We start from the raw sequence: 27,608 nt of genomic DNA, 5'->3' as shown, positions 1-27,608 counted from the left end.
AGCGATTTGGGAAACGCCAAAAATCACACGGCCAAAAAATCGTACGTCCGGTTGTGACCTAGGCTTAACCAAACCACAACACTCTCCGTTACATGCAAAAATAACCACACAGCCTTAGATTAATAAACTTACCCCATCAGAAAGAGAAACGTCGCCTTGCACACACCAATGCCTCCGATGGAATGTAATCCTAGAACGGTCCGTGTATCATCCGATCATTCAAGTATTCCATTCAATCTGGAAAACGAGGTTGCGTTTTTTTTTGCTAGAAATGGTTATCTCCGATGTAAATACCGTGTGTCTGTTTGCTTCGCGGTTTTCAGCTCCTCTGCGCTCTGTTTAGTAACTCATTCCATAGTGAAATTACATGCCTGTATGCAGTTAAGTAGCCATGCGCTCAGCTCGGATCATACAGCTGATTCACGAAAAAAAAAGACTTAAATCATCATGTGAATGGCCCATATGGTAATTTACCCACACCCCCCCAGCAGGCTACAGTCCTGACAAAAACGAGACAATTTGCAACAAAAAAAGTATGCTTTTCTAACAAAACAATCTATTATCTGAAATACTGATTGCATTCTTCAAGATCTCAACTTGCACATGATGGAAAAAAACAAAAATCACAAATTTTGAAAAAAAAAATGCTTCTTTTGCAATGATCTCGGATTCGTTTCGGCCGACATGTGTCCCTGGATTCGGTGAGGGGTCACATTTGGGGGTAAACTCAGGGTTGAAGTACTTTTGCTAGCTATGCACGTTTATACCACTCTTCACTCTTTATTCCACAAGCAAAGTTGCCGAGAAATGCATTTGTGCAATCTGAAATATGTTGGAGGAGAAATTGAAGAGAAGTGGGAAGCAATTCGAGGCAGAAAGGCACACGGACATTAGATGCCAAAGGCAGAGACGTTTGAATTCATGCTGGTCTCAGAAAGAAGAATGTCAAGGTCAAAAATCCCCACACTACAAGCCTGAATCTAATGGAAAGCCTTCCCAGAAGAGTGGAGCTTATAGTAACAGTGAAGGAGTTGGAATGAGATGTTCAACAAAAACATATGGGTGTAATGGTCAGGGATGCACACACTTTAGATAGATAGATAGATAGATAGATAGATAGATAGATAGATAGATAGATAACTGCAACAGTCTGTGTGACAGGAATACTTCAAGGCCAAAGACAATGCCTGATGGGGAAACCATGGCCTAAAGATTAGAGAAGCAGCTTTGGGAACAAGCAAAGAAAGTGTGAGAAAAAAAAATCCAGGATGTTTGACATTTTAGATTCTTCAAAGTATCCACCGTTTATGTTGATGACGCTTTGCACACTATTGGCGTTATCTTAACTAGCTTCACGAGGTAGTCACCTGGAATGCTTTTCAATTAACAGGTGTGCCTCATCAAATGTTAATTAGTGGACAAGTTTGTTGCCTTCTTAACCTTGGCTCTGTCTGGTCCAGAGTACGTCCTTTGCACATACACATCAGCATAACATCTGTATATAAGCTGGCTGTGTCCAACTTTTGTTGAAGGTGATTGAACGCCTGTGATATACCGCCTGAAGCATACGCGGACAGTCGAGCAAACTTTATCTGTTTACTGAACACCACACACAGGTATCAGCAGGGTATGATTTCAACCATGCACATCCACTCTGTTTTGCTCAACCACTTGAGTTCAACAATATTGCCACCTACAGGGCTTCCATAACACTACACTCCATTGACAGCAACACCCAGGTTGTGTTTATGCACTCAATAAACCAGCAGTTTTATTGCAACCTGACTCAAGCTCTTGCAACCAGAGAGTCCAGCTTCATGCCGACCACAGAGCCGGCCCGCCTGATCAGTTTGTCCAGCCTGGATGTGTCCTTCTTGGATGTGCTGCCCCCCCCAGCACACCACGGTGTAAAACAGGACACTGGCAACCACGGACTGATAGAACATCCACAGGAGTTTCCTGCAGATGTGAAAGGACCGCAGCCTCCTCAGGAAGTATAGCCTGCTCTGTCCCTTGCTGTACAGGTGGTTGGTGTTGCAAGTCCAGTCCAGCTTGCTGTCCAGCCACAGCCCGAGGTACTTGTAGGAGTCCACAGCCTCCACCTCAAATCCCTCGATCAGAACTGGTCATGACTTTGGTCTGGACCTCCCAAAGTCAATAACCGGCTCCTTGGTCTTTGAGGTGTTGAGCTGCAGATGGTTCCTGTTGCACCAAACAGCAAAGTCCCTCACCAGGCTCCTATACTCCTCCTCTCTGTCGTCCCTGATACACCCCACGATGGCTATGTCATCGGCAAACTTCTGAATGTGACACAGCTCTGAGTTGTAGCAGAAGTTTGCGGTGTACAGGGTGAAGAGAAGAGGGGCCAGCACCGTGCTCTGGGGTGCTCCGATGCTGCTAATCACAGTGTCAGATGTGATGTCCTTCAGCATGACGTACTGCTGCCTGCCGGTGAGGTAGCTGGAGATCCAGGTGACCAGGCAGGGGTCCACTCGCATCCTGTTCAGTTTGTCCTGAAGCATAAGGGGCTGGATGGTATTGAAGGCACTCAAGGAGTGCAAGAAGAGGATCCTCACTGTGCCATTTCCCTTATCCAGATGCAAGTGGGCTCGGTGTAGCAGGTAGAGGATGGCGTCTTCCACACCAACACCTGCCTGATACTGGTTGAACCAGTTGAAGAACTCATTCAGCTCGTTCACTCTCTCCACTGTCCCCCCTACGACTCTGGTCTTTGTGTTGTGGCCTGTGATGGTTTTCACACCTTCCCAGACCTCCCTCATGCTGTTCTCCTTCAGCTTCTGCTCCACCTTTCTCCTGTAGCTGTCCTTAGCTCCCCTCACGCAGCATTTCACCTCCTGCTGTGCTGCTTTCATCGCCTCCCTGTCCCTGCCCGGATATGATCTATACGTACTGGCTGAAGAAGCTAACTGCACTCCATGAACGCCTAGCAGCACAGATGAACCAGCTGCTGAGGGATGGAACCCACCCAGAATGGCTAACCCAAGGCAGGACAGTCCTAATCATGAAGGACCCCCAGAAGGGACCCATCCCATCCAACTACCGGCCAATTACCTGTCTCTGCACAACATGGAAGGCCCTGTCAGGCATCATTGCGGCAAAAATGAGTAAGCATGTGGCTCAATACATGAGCGAGGCACAGAAAAGGATTGGCAGTAACACCAAAGGAGCCAAGCACCAGCTACTGGTCGATAGAACAGTTGCCCGAGACTGTAAGAAGAGATAGACCAACCTGTGCACTGCCTGGATTGACTACAAGAAAGCCTACGACTCAATGCCACACACATGGATACTGGAATGTCTGGAACTGTACAAGATCAACAGGAACCTAAGGACCTTCATCCAGAACTCAATGGAAATGTGGAAGACAACCCTAGAGGCCAACTCAAAACCCATTGCCCAAGTCAACATCAAGTGCGGCATATACCAAGGAGATGCGCTATCACCACCGCTGTTCTGCATAGGCCTGAACCCCCTCAGTCGGATCATCACGAAGAGCGGCTACGGGTACCGATTCCATAGTGGGGCAACAATCAGCCACCTACTCTACATGGATGACATCAAGCTGTATGCCAGGAACGAGCGAGAAATAGACTCGCTGATCCACACCACCCGGATCTACAGCGATGACATAGGGATGTCATTCGGATTGGACAAGTGTGGCCGGATGGTCTCAAAGAGAGGCAAGATGATCCGGACTGAGGGGATTGACCTACCAGAGGGCAACATAGGTGATATCCAAGACAGCTACAAGTACCTTGGCATCCCACAGGCTAATGGAAACCATGAAGAAGCCACAAGGAAGTCAACTACAGCCAAATACCTCCAGAGAGTAAGGCAGGTCCTGAAAAGTCAGCTGAATGGTAAGAACAAGGTCCGAGCCATCAACATGTACGCACTACCAGTCATCAGATACCCCGCTGGTATCATAAACTGGCCAAAGGAGGAGATAGAAGCCACAGATATCAAGACTAGAAAGCTCCTCACCATGCATGGAGGGTTCCACCCCAAGTCCAGCACCCTGAGACTATACACTAAGCGGAAAGAGGGAGGCCAAGGGCTAGTGAGCGTCAAGACCACGGTCCAGGATGAAACATCGAAAATCCGAGAATACATCAGAAAGATGGCCCCAAAGGATGAACTACTAAGTGAATGTCTCAGGCAGCAAAACCCTGATGAGAGTGCAGAGGAGGAGGAGGAACAGACAACCTGGAGGGACAAACCCCTACATGGCATGTACCACCGTCAGATAGAGGAAGTGGCTGATATCAAGAAATCCTACCAGTGGCTGGATAATGCAGGACTGACAGACAGCACAGAGGTACTAATCATGGCAGCACAAGAACAGGCCATAAGCACAAGAGCCATAGAGGCCAGGATCTACCAGAGTAGATCAGACCCAAGATGCAGACTGTGCAAAGAAGCCCCTGAAACAGTCCAGCACATAGTAGCAGGGTGTAAGATGCTAGCTGGATCAGCGTACATGGAGAGGCACAACCAAGTGGCTGGGATAGTATACAGGGACATCTGCAACCAGTATGGAATAGAAGTACCCAAGTCCCAATGGGCCATACCACAGAAGGTGGCTGAGAACAACAGGGCCAAGGTTCTGTGGGACTTCAGCTTCCAGACTGACAAAAAGATCCTGGCTAACCAACCGGACATAGTGGTGGTGGACAAAGAGCAGAAGAGGGTGGTGGTGATAGATGTGGCGATCCCAGCTGACGCCAACATCAGGAAGAAGGAACATGAGAAACTTGAGAAGTATCAAGGGTTGAAAGAGCAGCTGGAACGGATGTGGAAGGTCAAGGGTTGCGTGGTCCCCGTGGTAGTGGGGGCACTTGGGGCAGTAACCCCCAAACTGGGAGAGTGGCTCCAGCAAATCCCAGGAACAACATCTGAAGCCTCAGTCCAGAAGAGCGCAGTCCTAGGAACATCGAAGAGACTGCGCAGAACCCTCAAACTCCCAGGCCTCTGGTAGAGGACCCGAGCTTGAGGATGACATGGATACCACCCCCCCGCCGGGGGTGAGAAGGAGCTTTTTTTTTTTTGAGTGTTTAGTCTATGTCTAGTTCATATCTAGAGTGTTTATACTGTTTATATTATGTAGTGAAAGTTCATTATGTCTAACTATTCAAACTATTCTTTAAGTTCGTTTCTTAAGACAAGGATTTATATTGTTTATATTGTTTATATATATTGTATATATGTTTATATTGTCTGAGTGTTTAGTCTTTGTCTAGTTCTTGTCTAGTGTTTAGTCTATGTCTAGTTCTTCTTATCTAGTGTTTATACTGTTTATTTATACTGCTTATATTGTTTGTCTGAGTGTTTAGTCTATGTCTAGTTGCTATCTAGAGTGTTTATACTGGTTATATTGTTTGTTTGTTTTTTCAGTTATTCTATTTTTATTTTTATTTATTGTATTGCCTGTTTGGGCGGCACGGTGGTGTAGTGGTTAGCGCTGTCGCCTCACAGCAAGAAGGTCCTGGGTTCGAGCCCCGGGGCCGGCGAGGGCCTTTCTGTGCGGAGTTTGCATGTTCTCCCCGTGTCCGCGTGGGTTTCCTCTGGGTGCTCCGGTTTCCCCCACAGTCCAAAGACATGCAGGTTAGGTTAACTGGTGACTCTAAATTGACCGTAGGTGTGAATGAGAGTGTGAATGGTTGTCTGTGTCTATGTGTCAGCCCTGTGATGACCTGGCGACTTGTCCAGGGTGTACCCCACCTTTCGCCCGTAGTCAGCTGGGATAGGCTCCAGCTTGCCTGCGACCCTGTAGAAGGATAAAGCGGCTAGAGATGATATGAGATTGCCTGTTTGCACCGTGGGTCAGAGAGGACTGAAATTTCATCTGTGCTGTATGTCAAGCATGTATAGCATATTTGACAATAAAGTTGACTTGACTTGTAAATGAGTAAGTATCTTTATGGCTTTAAGTTCAAGGTCTTTTTATTTGTCATTTCAACCATATACAGTTGGCACATTACACAGTTAATACAAAACTACATTTAATGTAGTACCATGGTGCTACATTAAACATCACAGGACTACAATCTACAATACAACATAAAATGCAAGAGTGCAATGAGTGAAGACAGTAAATGACACGATAGGCAGACCATAACTGGACAATAAATGACACAACCAACGTAAAGTGCAGCTAAAAGTAACATAAGGTGCAGAGATGAGTGTGCATATTGAGGTAGTATATGAAAGGGAATAAATAAATGTAAACCTTGTGTGTGTGAGATAGACACTGTAAACTTTGTAAGGCAATAGTGCATTATTGTCCACTGTGCAGAGATTGCTGTGTGAGCAGTGTGTTCAACAGTCCGTGAGAATCAGTCCAGTCCCTCAGAGTTGAGGAGTCTGACAGCATGTGGGAAGAAACCCGTATGGGTTCCGGGTGAGAATAGGCCCAACGTATCCTCTGCGTGTCGTAAAAGGCGACTAAAAGGGGTTGGCGTCAGGAAGGGCATCCGGCCGCAAAACTCTCGCTTCAATTTCATGCTATGATCCAGAAAAGAATTGGGCAGGGTACAGCCCGAAGTACCCCATGGGCGCCCCCACCTGCTTACGACAAAAAGAATGCTGGGTACACCGATGGAAGAGTAGTGGGATATGACGGCTCCCAAAGGCCCAATGTGCTACCTGGAAGTTGGAAAGGAAAGGAGGGATGGAGATATGCTACATGGAATGTAGGATCTATGACAGGTAGAGGAAGAGAGCTGGCAGATGAGATGGAGAAAAGGAACATTGATGTAATGTGTATCCAGGAAACCAAGTGGGGAGGTAATGCTGTTAGAGAAATAGGAGGAGGATATAAACTGTACTACAGTGGAAAATCCAATAAAAGAAATGGAATGGGGATTATACTGTCACAAAATTGGAAAGAAAATGTACTGGAAGTGAAGAGGGTCAATGACAGACTGATGTCAATCAGACTGAAAGGTGGACTGGAGATGGTCACAGTAATATCAGCATACAGTCCACAGGCCAGATGTGAAGAGGAGGAGAAAGAAGCTTTCTTGATGGATCTGGAAGGTCTGATAGAGGAAGTGGCGGAAAATGAAAAGCTGGTAATTGGAGGTGATTTAAATGGACACGTGGGTAGGGAGAGCAATGGTTATGACGGCGTGCATGGTGGTTACGGCTATGGAGTGAGAAATGAAGAAGGGGAGAAAATCCTAGACTTGGTGCAGAGGCAGGAGTTGTTAGTGTGTAACACAAGGTATAGAAAAAGAGATGACCACCTCATTACATACGGTATAGTAGTGGAGGAAGATGTGGGGAGAAACTGTTACAGAGTCTGGCTTTGAAGGCCTGAATGCTTTGGCACCTTTTACCAGATGGCAGGAGGGTGAAGAGATTGTGTGTGAGGGGCGTGGGTTCGGCCACGATGCTGGTGGCTTTCTGGATGCAGTGTGTGGTGTAACTGTCCATGATGGAAGGGAGAGAGACTCCGATGATCTCCTCAGCTGTCCTCACTATCTGCTTTGGGTCTTGTGATCTGAGACGGTGCAGTTCCCAAACCAGACCATGATGCAGCTGCTCAGAATGCTCTCAATAGTCCCTCTGTAGAATATAATGAGGATGGGTGATGGGAGATGGGTTTTCCTCAGCCTCCATAGGAAGCAGAGGCACTGCTGGGCTTTCTTGGCAATGGAGCTGGTGTTGAGGGAGCAGGTGAGGTTCTCTGCTAGATGAACACCAAGGAATTTGGTGCTCATGATGTTCTCCACAAGTGAGCCATTGATATACAGTGGAAAGTGGTCACTCCATGGTCTTCTGAAGTAACCAACTATCTCTTTTGTTTTGTCCACGTTCAGAGACAGGTTGTTGAGTCTGCACCAGTCTGATAGCTGTTGCACCTCCTCTCTGTATGCTGACTCGTCATTTTTAATAATGAGACCCACCACAGTCGTGTCATCAGCAAACTTGATGATGTGGTTTGAGTTGTGAGTTGCTGCACAGTCGTGAGTCAGCAGAGTGATCAGCAGTGGACTGAGCACACAGCCCTGGGGGGCCCCAGTGCTCAGTAGGGTGGTGCTGGAAGTTCTGCTCCCAATTCGGACTGACTGAGGTCCCTCGGTCAGGAAATCCAGGATCCAATTGCAGAGGGAGGTGTTCATGTCCAGCAGGCTCAGCTTTCCAATGAGCTGCTGAACTGAAGTCTATGAACAGCATTCGTATGTATGTGTCCTTCTTGTCCAGGTGGCTAAGGGCCAGATGAAAGATGGTGGCTCTGGCATCATCTGTGGACTGGTGATGGCGATACATGAACTGCAGGGCGTCCACTGAGGGAGGCAGCAGGGTCTTTATGTGCCTCATGATGATGGGTATGAGTGTAACGGGATGGTAGTCATTGAGGCAGGACACTGAGGATTTCTTTGGCATGGGGACGATAATCGTGGTCTTCCTAAAACTATGGCGTTGCTCAGGGAGATGTTAAAGATGTCAGTGAGAACATCTGCCAGCTGGTCCACATATCCTCTGAGCACTTTACTAGGGATGTTGTCTGGTCCAGCAGCCTTCTGTGGGCTGACTCTGCGTAGAGTTTTCCTCAAGTCAGCTGTGGTCAGACACAGCACCTGGTCATTGGGAGGAGGGATGATCTTCCTCACTGCCATGCCATTCTGTGCCTCAACCCGTGCATGGAAGCTGTTCAGCACATCTGGAAGGGAGGCATCACTGTCACAGGCAGGTGGTGTTGTCCTATAGTTCATGATGGCCTGGATGCCCTGCTACATGCGCTGTGTGTCGCCGCTGTCCCGGAAGTCACTGTGGATTCTCTGGGCATGTGCGCGCTTTGCTGCTCTGATGGCCCGAGACAGTTTGGCACTCACTGCTCTTAGGGCCACCATGATATGGATGTCCATATTGTTTAAGCATGGAGCACTTTGCACTCACTGCAGAAAGTCTGGAAAGCCTCAGCAAGAAAGAGACAAAGACAGAAGTCATTCAGGGCTATGGCTGTGAATGATAGTCGTTAAATTCCAAATGCAGCCAAAGACTGGATGGTACATGTGCCAAAATGTGACGAGCAGTTTATGACTTCTCCTGGAGAAGCCATATGAATAATAAAATTCTCCATTGATCCTTGTCCCCGATTTCCCAAACTGGAAGAAGGCATCATCTGACATTTGCTGGTCATGTTTCACGTCATGATGAACCTGCTGGAAATTTGCTGTTGTGGTCTCCAGTAGAGCCCTGCACTCCCGCGGGACTCGCGGGACCCGCCGCAAAGCAATGCGGCGCGGGACAAATTTTGAAAGCTCATTACAGGCACGGGCGGGACCGGAAGTGCACATATGCGCGCGCGGGCGGGAGCGGGAGTGCACATATGCGGCGCGGGCGGGAGCGGTGATAAGCTGCAGTCCCGCTAACTAAAAACGTGTTTGAAATAAAATTTATAAATTATTAATTTATGTCTATCATATATAATTTGTGCTGGATATTTTATTTGGCATTAATAAAAACATTTTAAGATGCCTAAATTTGCAGAGATAGTCAGATTGCCAGATTGAGTGAGGAATGGCATCTTAAATTTGCCATTGATCACCCTAACGGGAAATCCTTTGATCACTCTAATGACTCGCCGTTCACACCCAGCCTCCAGTGACCCACACTAACATGATGCCTCAATGACACCTTAGATGAGCTGGTCATCAGAATTCTGATTCTGATTCTGATCCAGGAGAGGATAAATATCTCTCGTTCATTTCTCGATTCTTTTCCTCTTCCGTGTTTGAGATCTCTGATCATGGCAGAAGAGCAGAGCTCCTTTACTGAATCTCACTGCTTCAAAAGTAAGTGCTGGTTTAAAAAGAGGTACATTTACCGTTAAAAAGTCAAGAGTCCTGAAATCGGACATTTGGAAGTCGTTCTCACTCGTGTACGACGCGGATGGAAATCAGCTGCCCTTTGCTTGCTGTGATAAGTGCCAAAAGGTTCTGACATACAACGGCCATAAATCAGGTACATCAGACCTGTCATCGCATCTGCGTGTGCGCAACGCCTAGACGCACTGCTGTCACCAAGTCACCTTGTCCCAAATGGAATTGACATGCTGTATAAAGTAGCAACTTTCCTTACTCCAAAGTTGCGTCATCTTAGGATGATCAATGCAAATGAAAGACAATACGTGACGGAAGCTGTGAAAGAGATGACCGAGGAGTTGGGGTTTGATGTCCAAACTGATGAAAGCGCGGAGCCACCTCCACCTAAAAAGGTCACTTTTCGTGAGTTTGAGGAATGGGAGGATGTCGGTGCTACGGGTGCTGAATCGAAGTCTGTAAACTCCGAGATTGATGATTATCTGAAAGTGAAACTCATTGGATCCGAATCACACCAATCTAAAGATATCCTGCTGTGGTGGAAAAATCACTGCTATGACTTTCCCACACTTGCCAAACTGGCACGGCATGTACTGGCCATTCCAGGTTCCAGCGCACCATCCGAGCGCGCGTTCAGCATATGTGGTCGCATACTGGAGGAAAGGCGCAGTATGTTGAAGCCCTCAACAGTGAACAATTTGCTGTTTCTCCATAGCTGTTCAAAGAACCCGATATCCTAAGCAATAGGCTTAGTTGTTTCGTTTACCTGCGTTTGATTTTCTCGTTTTTCTTATTCATATTCAAACAAGGTCAGCTATGTTATATTGAGTTTAACACTTGCACGGAGGCTCAAGCCCAAATAGTTTTAGAAATGTGCAACCATAGCCCTATAATGTCTACAGTAGCCTATACTGTCGATTTTTTGTTGTTGTAGGCTAGGACTGTGTTTTGTTATGACATTTATACAGGGAGTGCAGAATTATTAGGCAAGTTGTATTTTTGAGGATTAGTTTTATTATTGAAAAACAACTATGTTCTTGATGAACCCAAAAGACTCATAAATATCAAAGCTGAGTATTTTTGGAAGTTGGAGTAGGGCTTTCTTAGTTTTAGCTATCTTTGGAGGATATCTGTGTGTGCAGGTGACTATAACTGTGCATAATTATTAGGCAACTTAACAAAAAACAAACATATACCCATTTCACTCATTTATTTTCACCAGGGAAACCAATATAACAACTCAACATTCACTAATATACATTGCTGGCATTCAGAAACAAACAAACAAAAAAAAAACAAATCAGTGACTAATATAGCTGCCTTTCTTTACAAGGACACTCAAAAGCCTGCCATCCATGGATTCGGTCAGTGTTTTGATCTGTTTGCGATCAACATTGCGTGCAGCAGCAACCACAGCCTCCCAGACACTGTTCAGAGATGTGTACTGTTTCCCCTCCTTGTAGATCTCACATTTGATGAGGGACCACAGGTTTTCTATGGGGTTCAGATCAGGTGAACAAGGAGGCCACGTCATTAATCTTTCTTCCTTTAGACCCTTTCTGGCCAGCCATGCTGTGGAGTACTTGGATGCGTGTGATGGAGCATTGTCCTGCATGAAAAGCATGTTTTTCTTGAAGGATGCTGACTTCTTCCTGTACCACTGCTTGAAGAAGGTGTCTTCCAAAAACTGACAATAGGACTGGGAGTTGAGCTTGATGCCATCCTCAACCCGAAAAGGTCCCACAAGCTCATCTTTGATGATACCAGCCCATACCAGTACCCCACCTCCACCTTGCTGGCGTCTGAGTCGGACTGGAGCTCTCTGCCCTTTGCTGATCCAGCCACGAGCCCATCCATCTGGCCCATCAAGACTCACTCTCATTTCATCTGTCCATAAGACCTTAGAAAAATCAGTCTTGTGATACTTCTTGGCCCAGTCTTGACGTTTCATCTTGTGTGTCTTGTTCAGTGGTGGTCGTTTTTCAGCCTTTGTTACCTTGGCCGTGTCCCTGAGTATTGCACACCTTGTGCTTTTTGACACTCCAGTGATGTTGCAGCTCTGAAATATGGCAAAACTGGTGGCGAGTGGCATCTTGGCAGCTTCACGCTTGACTTTCCTCAGTTCACGGGCAGTTAGTTTGCGCCTTTTTTTTTTCAACGCGCTTCTTGCGACCCTGTTGACTATTTTGAATGAAGCGCTTGATTGTTCGATGGTCATGCTTCAAAAGCTGGGCAATTTTAAGAGTGCTCCATCCCTTTGCAATATATGTCACTATTTTTGACTTTTCTGAGTCCGTCAAATCCCTCTTCTGACCCATTTTGCCAAAGGAAAGGAAGTTGCCTAATAATTTTGCACACCTGATATAGGGTGTTGATGTCATTAGACCACACCCCTTTTCATTACAGAGATGCACATCACCTGGTATGCTTAATTGGTAGGAGGCTTTCAAGCCTATGCAGCTTGGAGTAGGCCAACATGCATAGAGAGGGTAATGTGGTCAACATACTCATTTGCCTAATAATTCTGCACTCCCTGTATATGCTATGCTTATAGGGTATTCTATAGGATATTCTAGTTAGAAATGCTTAACAAATGTAAACTGGGTTAGCCTAATGTTTTGTATGGCTGAACAATAAATATACCAAATTTCCACTTGGAATTACGTGCTCGTCTGTCTTTTATTATTATTATTATTATTATTATTATTATTATTGCTGTAAAAAATGTTGCGTTATTATCATGTTGACTCAATTTTAACGGCGATATTTTTTTTATCGCAAGATTAACGCTCTGTGACATGATGTAGGTTTTTCATAAGCTTTTGAAACTAGTAGAGATGGGATTTATGGCTCTTTGATGGGATCCACATCTTTGTGATCCGTTCTTTGAAAAGAGCCATTCAAAAGACTGGCTCATTTGGCTCTTTTTAAATATTTATTCAGTTTTAAGAAGACAGCGTCTGTAAACTCAATGCTATCCCAGAAATCCTTCCTGTAATATGCAAATTTGGCCGCCTCTGATTGGACAGCGCGACGCATCAACAGGCAGAACAAGTGTAAAAGTACAAAATGTGTTAAGTGAGATGAAACAGTAAAGATCAGATTCAATGCAATATTTATCACCGAACAACTTAAAGTTAATATAATAGTGTACTTTATATTATAATCAAGCATGTCAAGCCTACCGTCACTGTGTAACCTGTCTCTCTGATTAAAGTTGTAGACTAACTCAAGCAGTAAATTACTTCACTGAGTGAAGTGGAAGAAGAGTGAAGTTCACTCCTCTTGTTAGCTCTGCTTTGCAATAAAAAAAAAACACCATTGGTACAAAGCAAGCCCATTCACTTTTTTATGCTGATCAGAGAATTACAATGGTTTCTCATGTGATAAAAATGTGCGATTCGCGATTAAATATTTTAATCGCTTGACAGCACTAATTATTATTATTATTAGAGACACTACATGCTGAATTCAGAAACAAGGTAAATAATAACAAACGTGAACGTGAGCTGTAGATATTTATGCTCAAATCCACTCAAAGTAGGGGGCGGGGCACATCACGCTGTGTCAAGACAAGAACTTTCCTGAGAAATAACGCGAACGTCTGCATCATGTGGGATTTGCGGGCGGAAGCGGGACAAAATATGGCAGGCGCGGGCGGGAGCGGGACTGAAAATCATAATTTTTTTGTGGGCGCGGGCGGGAGCGGGACTGAAAATCATAATTCTTTGCGGGCGCGAGCGGGAGCGGGACTACACAATGCGGGCGTGAGCGGGAGCGGGACTGAAAAATCCGACCCACGCAGACCTCTAGTTTCCAGAGGCAAACGCAGAAAAGGGAGACCACACACTACATTGAAGTCTCTCATCGAGATGGAGACCGGCTTTCATGGATCAAATCTACTGGCTGGGTGTTAGGACTGGGACTGTTTTGGCCTCTAGAGGCCGCTGTTATTTCCTTTTCTGGTCATGTTTGTTTTGGCCTCTAGAGGTCACCACTGTGTTCTGTGTTTTGTTTTTGTCTTATTGCCTATTTCCTGCCCCGCCCTGTCCTTAATTAGTTTGTGTATTTATACCCCTGAGTTCAGTCCTCTTGTCACAGAGTCTTTGTGCTGTTATGTTTAGCTCCAGTTACCTCTGTTCCGTGTTCCTTACCTTTGTCTTTTTGGTTTTGCACATTGCTTTTCTTTTTGGACTTTTTGGACTTGGTATTTACTGTTTTTTGGATCTTCTGAGCGTTGGTATTTTTGCCTTTTCTGTTTTTTTGGCTTTTTTATTTGACTTTGAACTTTTGGATATTTTATTTTTCCCTTCATCTTCTGAGCGTTTTTTGGATTATATTTTTTGGGACTGTAAATATTGTAAATAAACTTTTTGATGCTTTTCTACTTCTGTCTCATGCCTCTGCACTTGAGTCATTCCCCTGGTGGCCTAGTGGGGGTTTGCTGGATTATCACACCAGCGAACCAGGTTCGCATCCCAGCAAAACCCTAACAGAAAGACTCCGTCATGACCGACTCAGCAGAGGCTTCTTCATCTGTCTACCCGGCCAACCTTCAGGGAATGATGGCTGCGTTAACACGTCTCGGATCCACCATGGACACTCATGGACGGACTCTCGCAAGCCAACGTGAGACCCTTGCTCGCCACGAGGTACTGCTTCAGCAGATTGGGAAAACCCTGGCACAGCTGACTTCTCTGCCCCCATCTCCTCCGCCTGATTCTGCTCCTGCTCCACCATCCGCTCCTGCTCCAGTGCCTCCTGCCATGCTGCCTTCTTCACCTCGTGAACCCAGCCTTCCTGCACCACAGAGGTATGACGGCAAGCACAGTGAGTGTCGGGAGTTCCTTACCCAGTGCCAACTCACCTTTGAGCTTCAGCCTACCACCTACACTACGGATCGCCGCAAGATTGCCTTTGTGATAACCTTGTTAGCTGGTAAGGCGCGAGCCTGGGCCACTGCTATCTGGCAGAGACAGGGACCCGAATGCTCTGATTTCCAGTTGTTTACTGAGGAGATGCTTCGTGTCTTCGATCAAACAGACATCAGTAAAGACGCAGCCAGAAAGCTCATGTCCATCTGGCAAGGGGGAAGCATCGCAGACTACGCCATCTCGTTCCGGATGCTAGCAGCAGTAAGTGGATGGAACGAGACTGCCCTGGTGTCAGCCTTCCACCATGGTCTGTCTGACCCCATCAAAGACGGTCTGGCTTCTATCGGATGCCCAAGTGACCTCGAAACTCTGATCTCACATTCTACTCATCTTGACAATAGGATGAGAGAACGCCGCCAAGTCCTGAGCCTCCCTGGCCTCCCTGCCTCTACCTGGAGCCCGTCTACCTCCTCCAGTGACTGTCCAGAGCCCATGCAAGTTGGCCGTACTCGTCTCTCCGCAACCGAGAGGGAGCGCAGAAGGAGGGACAAGTGCTGCATCTACTGTGGCAAGCCTGATCACTTCCGAGCATCATGTCCCGAGCTCTCGGGAAAAGGACCGCCCCGTCCAGCCGAGGGAGGGTTGTGACGGGGCCTACCCTCTCTCCCGGACTCCCTGGCCAAGGAATCTACGTCCCGGTCTCCATTTCCTGGGGTGAGTCCATCCACTCTTGTCAAGCCTTGTTAGACTCAGGGGCGGCTGGAAACTTTATGGATATCCACTTCGCCCAAAGCATCATTGTCCCGACTGCACCTCTTGAAGTCCCACTGTCTGTGTCTGCCCTGGATGGCCAAGCTTTAGGTGATGGAAGAGTCACCCAAGTTACTTCTCCAGTCTTTCTCCAGTCTCAAGGTCACAAAGAAGAAATATCCCTGCACCTTATTCATTCACCTGAGTTCCCAGTTATTCTAGGCCTTCCTTGGCTTACTCGCCACAACCCTCGCATAGACTGGGTAACAAGCCAGGTTGTGGAATGGGGCCCTGCATGCCATGCCTCTTGTCTGCTCTCTAGCTGTCCTGTGTCTCCTGCCGAGCCTCCTGATCTCACCGAGTTATCTCAAGTTTCCACAGAGTACTGGGATCTCAAAGAGGTCTTCAGCAAGAGCAGGGCCGCCGTTCTTCCCCCGCACCGCGCCTACGACTGTGCTATTGACTTGCTCCCTGGGACGACTACTCCTTGGGGCCGACTGTTCTCCCTCTCTCAGCCAGAACGTAAGGCCATGGAGGAGTACATCAAGGAGGCCTTGGCCTCTGGGTTCATTCGACCCTCCACCTCACCCGCTGGTGCCGGCTTCTCCTTTGTCGGCAAGGAGGATGGGGGGCTCCGGCCATGTATTGATTATAGGGGCCTGAACAAGATTACCGTGCGCAACCGCTATCCCCTTCCGCTGATGTCCACAGCATTCGACCTGCTCCAAGGTGCCACCATCTTCACCAAGTTGGACTTACGGAACACATACCATCTCGTCCGTATCCGACAGGGAGACGAGTGGAAGACCGCCTTTAACACCCCATCAGGGCACTACAAGTACCAGGTCATGCCCTTCGGACTCACCAATGCACCAGCTGTTTTTCAGGCCTTATCAACGACGTCTTGAGGGATATGATTAATCAATATGTTTTCGTCTACCTCGACGACATCCTGATATTCTCCAAGACCTTACAGGAGCACTGCCACCATGTCCGCCAAGTCCTCCAAAGACTTTTACAGAATAATCTGTTTACTAAAGCCCAGAAATGCGAGTTTCATGTCCCCGAGGGCTCCTTCTTGGGATTTATCATACGAACGGGGCAACTCCAAATGGACCCAGCCAAGACCCTGGCCGTCCGGGACTGGCCTACTCCCAAGTCCGTTAAGGAGGTTCAGCAGTTCTTAGGATTCACTAACTTCTACCGCAAGTTCATCAGGAACTTCAGCTCCGTAGCAGCACCTATGTCGGATCTCACCAAAAGGACTGGTGGTTCCTATGTCTGGTCCCCTCAGGCAGAAAAGGCATTTAATGACCTCAAACACCGCTTTTGTATGGCACCTATTCTGGTTCTCCCAGACACCTCCCAACCATTCATCGTGGAGGTGGACGCCTCGGACAGTGGTGTCGGTGCGGTGCTCTCTCAACGCTCGGAAGGGAAGCTGCACCCCTGCGCTTACTTCTCCCACCGCCTGAGCCCTGCGGAGTCCCGCTATGATGTGGGGGATCGGGAACTGCTAGCGGTTAAACGAGCCCTTGAGGAGTGGAGGCACTGGCTGGAGGGAGCGCAACATCCATTCCTGGTGTGGACGGACCATAAGAACCTGGAGTACCTCCAGCAAGCCAAGAGGCTGAACCCACGACAGGCTAGGTGGGCTTTGTTTTTCAGCCGTTTCAATTTCACCCTATCATACCACCTGGGCTCTAAGAACACCAAACTGGATGCGCTCTCCAGGCTGTTCTCGCCCAACAACAGGGAGAGTGAAATTGGGCCTATCATCCCTGTATCCTGGATTGTGGCTCCTGTCTGCTGGGGTATTGAGGAGACCATTCGACAAGCTCAACGCTGGGACCCTGATCCTGGGACGGGGCCACCGGGCCTCCTGTACGTCCCTCGTCAAGCCCGGGCCAAGGTTCTCCAGTGGGGCGACTCTTCCCCTCTCACCGCCCACCCAGGAGCTCGGCGGACCCTGGACTTCCTCAAAAGACGCTTCTGGTGGCCTAACATGGAGAAGGAAGTAAGGTCATTCGTCCTGTCCTGTGAGGTCTGCACCAGAACCAAGAACCCGCGACAGCGTCCCCAGGGTCTCCTGCATCCTCTGCCTATTCCCCGGCGTCCCTGGTCCCACGTGGCGGTCGACTTCATCACGGGTCTCCCTGAGTCTCAAGGTAACACTGTCATTTTGGTCATTGTGGACAGATTTTCCAAGGCCTGCCGCTTTATACCACTGTGCAAGCTCCCTTCTGCCCTTGACACTGCTAAATTGCTATTTAATCACGTTTTCCGAGTCTTTGGTCTTCCACAGGACATCGTCTCTGACCGGGGGCCCCAGTTCTCCTCCCGAGTGTGGCACGGCTTCTGCAAGCTCATTGGGGCCACTGCCAGCCTCTCCTCTGGGTTCCACCCCCAGTCCAATGGCCAGACGGAGAGGCTCAACCAAGACCTGGAAACCACCCTGCGAGGCCTGGCTATGGATAACCCGACATCGTGGAGCACCTGGCTGCCATGGGCTGAGTACACCCACAACACCCTGCAGTCATCGGCCACCAAGCTGTCGCCGTTCCAGTGCCAATTCGGGTTCCAGCCACCTCTGTTCCCGGACCAGGAGGAGGACACTGGGGTGCCCTCGGTCAACCAATACATGAGACGGTGTCGTAAGACCTGGAGCAAGGTCAGGAGGACACTCATCCAGACCTCCAGTACCAACCAGACTCAGGCCAACTGCCATAGGAGACCTACCCACACTTTCCGCCCTGGGCAGTGGGTTTGGCTGTCCACCAAGGACCTTCTGCTGCGGGTGGAGAACCGCAAGCTTGCTCCTCGCTACATTGGCCCCTTCAAGGTTGTACGCAGAGTTAACCCTGTCTCCTACCGGCTCCAGTTACCATGTACGCTAAGGATTAACCCCACATTCCATGTTTCCCTGTTGCAGCCCGTACTGACGTCCACGTATGCCCCTGCCCCTAGGAACCCCCTGCCCCCCCGCATCTTCCAAGGTCAGACTGTTTTCACCGTGCGCTGCCTGCTGGACTCCCGCCGGGTTCGCGGGGGTCTCAAATATCTTGTGGACTGGGAGGGCTATGGCCCTGAGGAGCGCTGCTGGGTCCCAGCTCGGGACATACTAGACAAAGAACTTTGTCGGGACTTCCATTCGGCCCATCCTGATCATCCTGGGAACGTCAGGAGATGCTCCTGGGGGGGGGGTCCTGTTAGGACTGGGACTGTTTTGGCCTCTAGAGGCCGCTGTTATTTCCTTTTCTGGTCATGTTTGTTTTGGCCTCTAGAGGTCACCACTGTGTTCTGTGTTTTGGTTTTGTCTTATTGCCTGTTTCCTGCCCCGCCCTGTCCTTAATTAGTTTGTGTATTTATACCCCTGAGTTCAGTCCTCTTGTCACAGAGTCTTTGTGCTGTTATGTTTAGCTCCAGTTACGGGCAATTCCATGTAAATGTCAACCTCACCATGCAAAAATAAAGCAACATGTAATACATCAAAACCACTCCCAGAGATATCACCTAGGCCTGTATTTTACAGATGTGAATAAGTTGAACCAATTTGTAACCAACCTAATATGTCACTGTCAGTCTTTCTTTCTTATAATGTAAAACTCAAGCTAAAATCAACTTTGATCATGTACAATTCTATATTATTGCCACAAGCCACAGAAATGTATGCTAAAATCCACAAAACAGCAAAACAATAGCCATCCTAAATATTATTTAAGAACGTTGATAGTTTTAGCTGATATTTAGAGAGTTTTTCAAAGGGTTATGGTGGTTAAATTGCTGATTTTCTAAACATACGCCATGTCTATTTCAGACGCGTCACATCCGTAACGGAATTTCGTCACATCCATAACGCTGACTTTTCCTTCCGAAACGCTGCATGAAATACAAAATATTTTAAACAAAGATTTTTTAATATTCACCTTGGACTCCTATCAAATGGATATCTCCATTTCGACATTAGGTTTACAATTTCACAGAGTTTGATAAAAATGTACAGTCACCCAAGAAAAGTGATACTTTTTCTGTCACATCCATAACGCATCTTTTATTGGCATTTTCTGGCATGCCCTAGATGTACTATGGGAATTGTTCTTGTTCTATCACTTCTCCAGTATGGTACAGCCTTAAAATATGCAACACCTGTTTAAATACTGGGAGACAATAAAACATGCACTGGGTCATTTGTTGCCATTTTGAGTTCAAGTGTCACGTCCATAACGCTGGAATTGCTCTTACCTCTGTTCTGTGTTCCTTGCCTTTATCTTTTTGGTTTTGCACATTGCTTTTCTTTTTGGACTTTTTGGACTTGGTATTTACTGTTTTTTGGATCTTCTGAGCGTTGGTATTTTTGCCTTTTCTGTTTTTTTGGCTTTTTTATTTGACTTTGAACTTTTGGATATTTTATTTTTCCCTTCATCTTCTGACCGTTTTTTGGATTATATTTTTTGGGACTGTAAATATTGTAAATAAACTTTTTGATGCTTTTCTACTTCCGTCTCACGCCTCTGCACTTAAGTCATTCCCCTGGTGGCCTAGTGGGGGTTTGCTGGATTATCACACCAGCGAACCAGGTTCGCATCCCAGCAAAACCCTAACACTGGGATGAAAGATTGAGGGATATGGAATATAAAGGGATATGGAATGTCCTGCCTGATGGCATTGGATGACTCAAGGAAGGAAGAAAAGAATATAAACCTGTGATGAGGAGCTGCACTACTGTCAGAGCTGCTGTTATAGAAAATTAATCAACACCTTCTGACCAATCACAATCCAGAACTTAAAAAGTGCTGTGGTAGAATATGTATGAAGGTAGGAGTCATTAACTCTGCATGAGCAGTATCGTAAGAAACCACACACAGATGTAATTTCAGGTCAAATTCGTGTGTCTGTTCTTCCGGGTAAAATGTGTCAACCTGGATTGTCCACCAGATCACACCCATCTTATATGCACACATATGCATACACATTGAACTTCGGACTTAACTCTTTTTGGGACGTGGAGGACAGGAGAAATATCACAATGCGATTTGGACAGAATTTCTATGTGTTTTCCCTTATTCTCACCGGTTCAATCATCGGGTATGTCTTTATTTATTTGTTTATTTAGATCATCATCATCACCACCATCATCAACAGTATTATTGTTATTATTATTATGATTTCTACTGCTACTACTACTACTACTACTACTACACTGAGTGCTGGTATTTAATAGATAATCATTTTAAAAAACACAAAGCTTCAACATGGTTTAGGACATGCAGTAGTTCAGGTGAGACACAAACAGGATGTCAGAGGCAAAGGTAAATATCTAAAAAAAAAAAAAACAGATCAAAAACCATGAACAAGGACACTGATATAAAAGTTTGGTGAAACACCGAGCTGAACAAATGCTTACCCAAGTCCTAGTGTGGTGAGTGTGTTCGTATTGCGCCAGTAACTATCAAAATCCAGGTGCGTGTGAGCAGTAAACATTTTAACTCTAAGGTGTGAGCTGGGAGATGGATTCCATGGTGGTCATAGTTGTAGGAAGAAGTGCATGGGGGGAGGGGGGATCAACGCTGAATTTGGCGTTGACGTGACAGTTCAGAGTTGGTCATAAAAACATATAACAGTGTGTCCTTCCGAGCATGTTGTCTCCATGCCCACCCTGGGGCATCCCTTTCTCCCTGCGACCTCACTGAGATGATAAAGGCAGTCATGTAGTTCCCAAATAGGAACTACTTTGTCTTGTATGCACCACATTTTAGTCATGAGACAAGCATTCGTTGATGAACATTTTTTGTCAGTATTTTGGTTGGTTTCATTTTAAGCGCAGCCGAGCAGTATGAGAAAGTATGAGAAAATGGCTGCTGCCCCCATTTCATCATTTCACGTTTGAAATATAAAATGAGATTTCTGTTCTCCCTGTAGCCTATGACTGACCATTTCCTGTTGAACTGCACCCTCAGCTCCAATGAGCAGCAAAAAACCTTCTGCATCTTGCTGAAACAAGCAAAATTTAAGCGAATAGAAAAAATATCCAGGGCTTCAGCCTGATAGCCCGGTCCGAGACACACCCCTGCTTCTGAGTAATAAATATAATAAAGTGTCATGTTTATAACAGGTCTGTAGTGACTGTAGACATAGATTTGCATTCAGGTTGCAGAATCTGAGTCACAATTCTTTTTTTTTTTGTTATGTGTGTGATATGTGTTATGATTTCCGTTTGATGTTGTTTTTGATATTGCTGGTTTTTACCAAATAAATTCTGCAGTTCTGTCATGAATGGTTTCATTCTGATTACTGATAATATACTGATCACATCTGATAACTGAGAACAATCTGAAAATAATGTGATATTTTGAAGGCACAGGTCACCTTTTTCCCTTCCCTTCACTTCCCTTCACTTCACTTCCCTTCTCTCGGCACCCTGTCATGTCCCTTCTCCAAATCCACAAACACACCATGCAGCTCCTTTTGGCCGTCTCTGTACTTTTCCATCAACATTCTCAAAGCAAATATTTCGCCTGTAGTAGTCTTTTCTGCCATGAAACCATATTACTGCTCACATATATCTTCACAGGGCGGCACGGTGGTGTAGTGGTTAGCGCTGTCGCCTCACAGCAAGAAGGTCCGGGTTCAAGCCCCGTGGCCGGCGAGGGCCTTTCTGTGTGGAGTTTGCATGTTCTCCCCGTGTCCGCGTGGGTTTCCTCCGGGTGCTCCGGTTTCCCCCACAGTCCAAAGACATGCAGGTTAGGTTAACTGGTGACTCTAAATTGAGCGTAGGTGTGAATGTGAGTGTGAATGGTTGTCTGTGTCTATGTGTCAGCCCTGTGATGACCTGGCGACTTGTCCAGGGTGTACCCCGCCTTTCGCCCCTAGTCAGCTGGGATAGGCTCCAGCTTGCCTGTGACCCTGTAGAAGGATAAAGCGGCTAGAGATAATGAGATGAGATGAGATATATCTCCACCTCTCCTCTTTGCCGAGCTTCTACTTCTCTTTCCCGTAACTTCATGCCATGGCTTTTCAACTTTATGCCTCCATAAAGATAAAGAAATGAAGATTCATTCCATTTCTTTGACAAAAATTATTACCAAATTCACTCGTTTATATTCAGAGAGATCGAGTTCACTTTCTTTCTTTTTCTTTAGTTTAAGTACATGGAGAAAATGTACAATACATAGGATTTTTTTGTGTGCTAGTATTTAGTATTCTGTAGCCTATCTGTTATTATATGTCCAGTAGTTGTAGATGAAGTAATACAGGTGTTAAAAAGTATTCAAATACGCTAAATACTCAGGTCACACAGTTATGTGTCATTTTAAAGTGAACACAACCTGTGTATTTGTTCACAGCATTCAACACAATGTGTGTCGACTTGCTTGATTTACTTTACACAGCACATAATCTCACACATAATATTCCACGTTTATACATCAATCAATCAATCAATCAATCAATCAATCAATCAAATTTCATGACCCTTTACATCTTAGTCTAGCTCTCCTTCTGTAACGTTTGTGACAAACCTACTCTAACCTAAATTAACCAAACCAGGAAACAAACAGAAACCTTACATTTAAAGAAAGCTATTTTGTATAATAATAATAATAATAATAATAATAATAATAATAATAAGTTTAGCAATATATTTGTGAGAAAGGAAAATTGTTCAGGAGACTTTTCTCATTTTTATTTAACGCGGTCGTTTCGTCTGTAAGTGTCCTATCTTACCGTATGTTACATTTTTATGTTTTTTTTGTGGACCCCAGGAAGAGGAGCTGATGATTTGCATCAGCTAATGGGGTCCTAATAACATCATACCTTATTACTGAGCAAAGAACAGACTGAACTGAACTGATCTTCATGATTTTCATATTCATGGAAAAATAGAAAACAATTTCTCACATCCCTTCTGTCTTCCCACACAATTGAACAGACCTCCGTATTTGGATTTTTGTCTATCAGGATGCTCTGATTTAACAGATTCATATGTGGCATCTTTGGGATTTGGACTTGTGATCTTTGAAGAATAGGATGAATGTTTTTGCCAGATAATATTGTTTATTGTCGTAACCAATGTCTAATTAAGATGTACATTTTGAATAAAATTAAGATCACCATCCATATCAGTGTCTGGGGGCCACGGCCTCACCTCATCACTCCAACGAGCCATGCTGCTATCACTTTCAGGCACTGAGTCTCTACGAATTGACACCGCGGTAATGGCAGAACACAAATCGGTTGGCAGATGTTAGCTGGCTAATGTTGGAGTCAACTTTCCTGCTCAGTACAATCAAATTAATTGTATAACAAAAATAGCATCCTGTTGTATCCACTGTTCAGCCATAACATTATGACCACTGGTGAAGGTGAAGAAGTGAATAACATTGATTATCTCATTACAGTGGCACCTGTTAAGAGGTGGGACATATTAGGCAGCAAGAGAACTGTCAGCTCTTGAAGTTGATGTGTTGGAAGCAGGAAAAATGGGCAAGCGTAAGGATCTGAGCGACTTTGACAAGGGCCAAATTGTGATGGTGAGATGACTGGGTCTGAGTATCTCCAAAACTACACATCATGTGGGGTGTTCCCAGTATGCAGTGGTTAGTACCGAACAAAAGCGGTCCAAGAAAGGACAACCGGTAGCACAAACTGCTGAAAAAGTTAATGCTGGCTAAAACAGAAAGGTGTCAGTATTAACTTTTTCAGCAGTTTGTGCTACAGCAGCTCTTCTGTGGGATTGGACCATATGGGCTAGCCTTCGTGCCCCATGCAAATCACTGAGCCTTTGACACCTATGACCTTGTCGCTGGTTGACTGGTTGTCCTCCTTGGATCATTTTTGGTAGGTACTAACCACTGCATACCGGGAACACCCCACAAGATGTACCATATTGGAGATGCTCAGACCCAATCATCTTGCCATCACAATTTGGCTCTTGTCAGAGTCACTCAGATCCTTACACTCGCCCATTTTTTCCTGTGTCCAACACATCAACTTCAAGAACTGACTGTTCTCTTCTCCTGCTACCTAATATGTCCCACCCCTTGACAGGTGCCATTGTAATGAGATAATTAACATTATTCACTTCTTCACCTGTCAGTGGTCGTAATGTTATGGCTGATCGGTAGATGTTCCCTGCTCCATTTGTTGTTTATTAACCTAAATTCTTATTTATACCAAATTCCCAGGGCTGGATAAAAAAAGAGGAAGAAAAAGAAAAAAGTGTACCTCAGTAAATTTTCATCTCATCTCATTATCTGTAGCCGCTTTATCCTGTTCTACAGGGTCGCAGGCGAGCTGGAGCCTATCCCAGCTGACTACGGGCGAAAGGTGGGGTACACCCTGGACAAGTCGCCAGGTCATCACAGGGCTGACACATAGACACAGACAACTATTCACACTCACATTCACACCTACGCTCAATTTAGAGTCACCAGTTAACCTAACCTGCATGTCTTTGGACTGTGGGGGAAACGGAGCACCCGGAGGAAACCCACGCGGACACGGGGAGAACATGCAAACTCCGCACAGAAAGGCCCTCACCGGCCACGGGGCTCGAACCCAGGACCTTCTTGCTGTGAGGCAACAGTGCCTACCACTACACCACCGTGCCACCCCCCAGTAAATTTTGTTTCTCATAAAACCTGGTGTACATTTGTGGTGTGGATGGGGTTTGCCTCAGCATTGCCACGTGTGTGGTTTTCACACAATATTGGGACACTTTTGAAATGCTGGAATGGGATGCAGTGACTATGCAAATGTATGAGTTCAAAATGTGTGCGTGTGTGTGTGTTTGTTGTCTTCATCAGGTTCATTTACTTCAGCTACACATCCACGTGGTGCAGGTAAGAAAGAGCCATACAGGTGTGTGTGTGTGTGTGTGAGAGAGAGAGAGAGATACTAGGCTTTTCCTTTCCCAGAGTGCTGTAGACTATTGCCGCTTTTCCACTACCAACGCGGCTGAGTCGGGCTGAGCCGTGCCGTGCTGAGTTGGGCTGAGTCGAGCTGAGCGGGGCTGTTGGCGTTCCATTTCGACTACAATCGCGCTGAACCATGCTGGCTGGAAGTGGGTAGACACATTGGGTGGAGTTAGCGAAAGTGGGTGGACGTCACGTGATGTTGTTAGGCGGCGCAAACAGTGACATCAGTGACCTTTTAAGCGGTAGTCTCACAACCCGGAGAGTAAACAATGAACATGGAGGACATGGAGTCGTTAGTGTTGCTGGTCTTGGTGCTGTGGCTTGTTGTCACCGACAACGCCAACAGATCCTGGCAAGAGCATGTAGATGAGGCGAGGCACATAAGGCTTCATAATTCTCGTAATTCGTAATTTTCCTTCTTCCGGGTTTATGGTGTTTACAGATCCCAGCGTGCTCGCGGGGCGTGTGTGGGCATGTGAGGACACTCCTCCTCACCAATCAGTGCACAGGGGAGTGTCTCCTCACGCCCCTAGCCTCACTCAGCTCGGTTTGGCTCGCTTCAGCCCCACTCCAAAACCGTGCGAGTTTTGGGGGCTGAGCAGGGCTGAAGCGAGCTGAGTCGTGCTGTTCTTAGATAGTCGAAACGCGAGCCGTGTCGGGCTGAAGTGAGCTGAAAAAGGGTAGTGGAAAAGGGCCATATGTAAAAGCTAAAGTGTGTGTGTGTTTGTGTATGTTGTCAGTCAGCCAGATGTTGCCACGATGACCCCATGGTTAGCTCCGATTGTATGGGAGAAAACATTTGATTTGTCAATGATTGATGCCATCTACAAACGACAGAACATCACCGTGGCAACCACCGTCTTTGCTCTGGGCAAGTACGTCATGACACTTGTCATATACAAAGCATCGTGGGTCACTGAGTGTTAACCAAGAATAAATCTGGAGCAAGAGCCGATTTGAAGTCATGAATGTTCAAAATGTTTTTTCAATATTAAAGTCTGAAATTAAAATTAAACACTAGATACATGCATAAATGTTATTAGATTACCTGCGAAACTAGCCACACCCGCCAGCACACATCGTTGTTAAAACAGCTGTAATTAGCACCTTGAAACTATGTTGAAGAAAACAAACGAGTAAAGCTATGTGTCTTGTGATTGTAAATGCTCCGGGTGCCCCAGTTCATTGTCTGGTTTCTGACACAGTTCACTTATCAGTTCACTAATTAGTGAATTTTAGTTCCACAAAATATTTGGGACTTTTAAAATCTGTTTTATGCTAAACAACCTGAATATCTTCCTGCAGGTATGTGCGTTTCCTGAAGGCCTTCCTCGAATCTGCAGAGCAGCATTTCATGGTTGGTTACCGAGTGCATTATTACCTGTTTACAGATCGCCCAAATGAAGTTCCTGTGGTCACATTGGGGGAGGGGCATCAGTTGACTGTGCTAAAAACAGCAAGCTCGGACCGCTGGCAGGAAATCTCGCTGCGCAGAATGGAGATGATTGAGAAACTCATTCAAGAGGAACTCATCAACAAGGTAGACTACATATTCAGCCTCGACGTCGACTCTAAATTCCATGCTCACTGGGGGGCGGAGTCTCTGGGCGACCTCGTTGGTGCGCTGCACGCCGGGTTTTTCAGAAAGCCTCAGGATCAGTTCACGTATGAGCGGCGTCCTGAATCTCAGGCCTATATACCTTTCGGCAAAGGAGACTACTACTACGGAGGGGCTGTGATCGGAGGTCGCCTTGACAAAGTGCATAAGCTCGTGAAGACTTGCCACATTCAACTGGAAGTGGACCGAGCCAATCACATCGAAGCGGTATGGCAGGAAGAGTCTCACCTGAACAAGTACTTCCTGTACAACAAGCCCACCAAGGTACTCTCACCTGAATACCTGTGGGATGACAAACAATGGAAACCCAGCTACATAAAAGTGGTGCGTTCCTCACACGTGGTCAAGAACTATGCTGAGGTTCGACCCAACCCTTAATACACACTGTACCTCAGCAGAACTTTATTGATTTTCAACAAATAAACATTACAGATTTAGTTTTCTTGATGTGAATCACCTGGAATCCCAATTATCCCAAACCCTAATCCCCTCCGATGAGAATGTCAGAGAATATAAACAAACTAAGTTATCTCGTTTCATTACCATTACCTCTCAGGTTTCACCCGGAGAACCCCAGACTTCTCCACCATATCCTTCATGG

At 46.3% G+C, this 27,608-nt stretch overlaps 1 protein-coding gene across 1 annotated transcript; it reads left to right on the top strand.

The window, feature by feature from the left end:
* Positions 1–20,501: 20,501 nt before the first annotated feature.
* LOC132875340 (globoside alpha-1,3-N-acetylgalactosaminyltransferase 1-like) lies at positions 20,502–27,385 on the top strand. The gene is made up of 4 exons (XM_060912099.1): positions 20,502–20,560; positions 25,279–25,314; positions 26,130–26,264; positions 26,695–27,385. The coding sequence occupies exons 1-4, from the start codon at positions 20,502–20,504 to the stop codon at positions 27,383–27,385; spliced, it is 921 nt and encodes a 306-aa protein (XP_060768082.1).
* The last annotated feature ends 223 nt before the right edge of the window (positions 27,386–27,608 follow it).

This window comes from Neoarius graeffei, chromosome 28, assembly GCF_027579695.1.
Source record: "Neoarius graeffei isolate fNeoGra1 chromosome 28, fNeoGra1.pri, whole genome shotgun sequence".
Taxonomy (NCBI): Eukaryota; Metazoa; Chordata; class Actinopteri; order Siluriformes; family Ariidae; genus Neoarius; species Neoarius graeffei.
The sequence above is the reverse complement of the archived record's forward strand: the minus strand, read 5'-3'. Positions and strand labels throughout refer to the sequence as shown.

Excerpts from the sequence above, each read along its gene's own strand:
- LOC132875340 (XM_060912099.1), top strand. The coding sequence starts at position 20,502 with ATGCGATTTGGACAGAATTTCTATGTGTTTTCCCTTATTCTCACCGGT. Across the intron at positions 25,315-26,129 it reads TACACATCCACGTGGTGCAG|TCAGCCAGATGTTGCCACGA; the intron begins GTAAGAAAGAGC and ends GTATGTTGTCAG. Across the intron at positions 26,265-26,694 it reads ACCGTCTTTGCTCTGGGCAA|GTATGTGCGTTTCCTGAAGG; the intron begins GTACGTCATGAC and ends ATCTTCCTGCAG.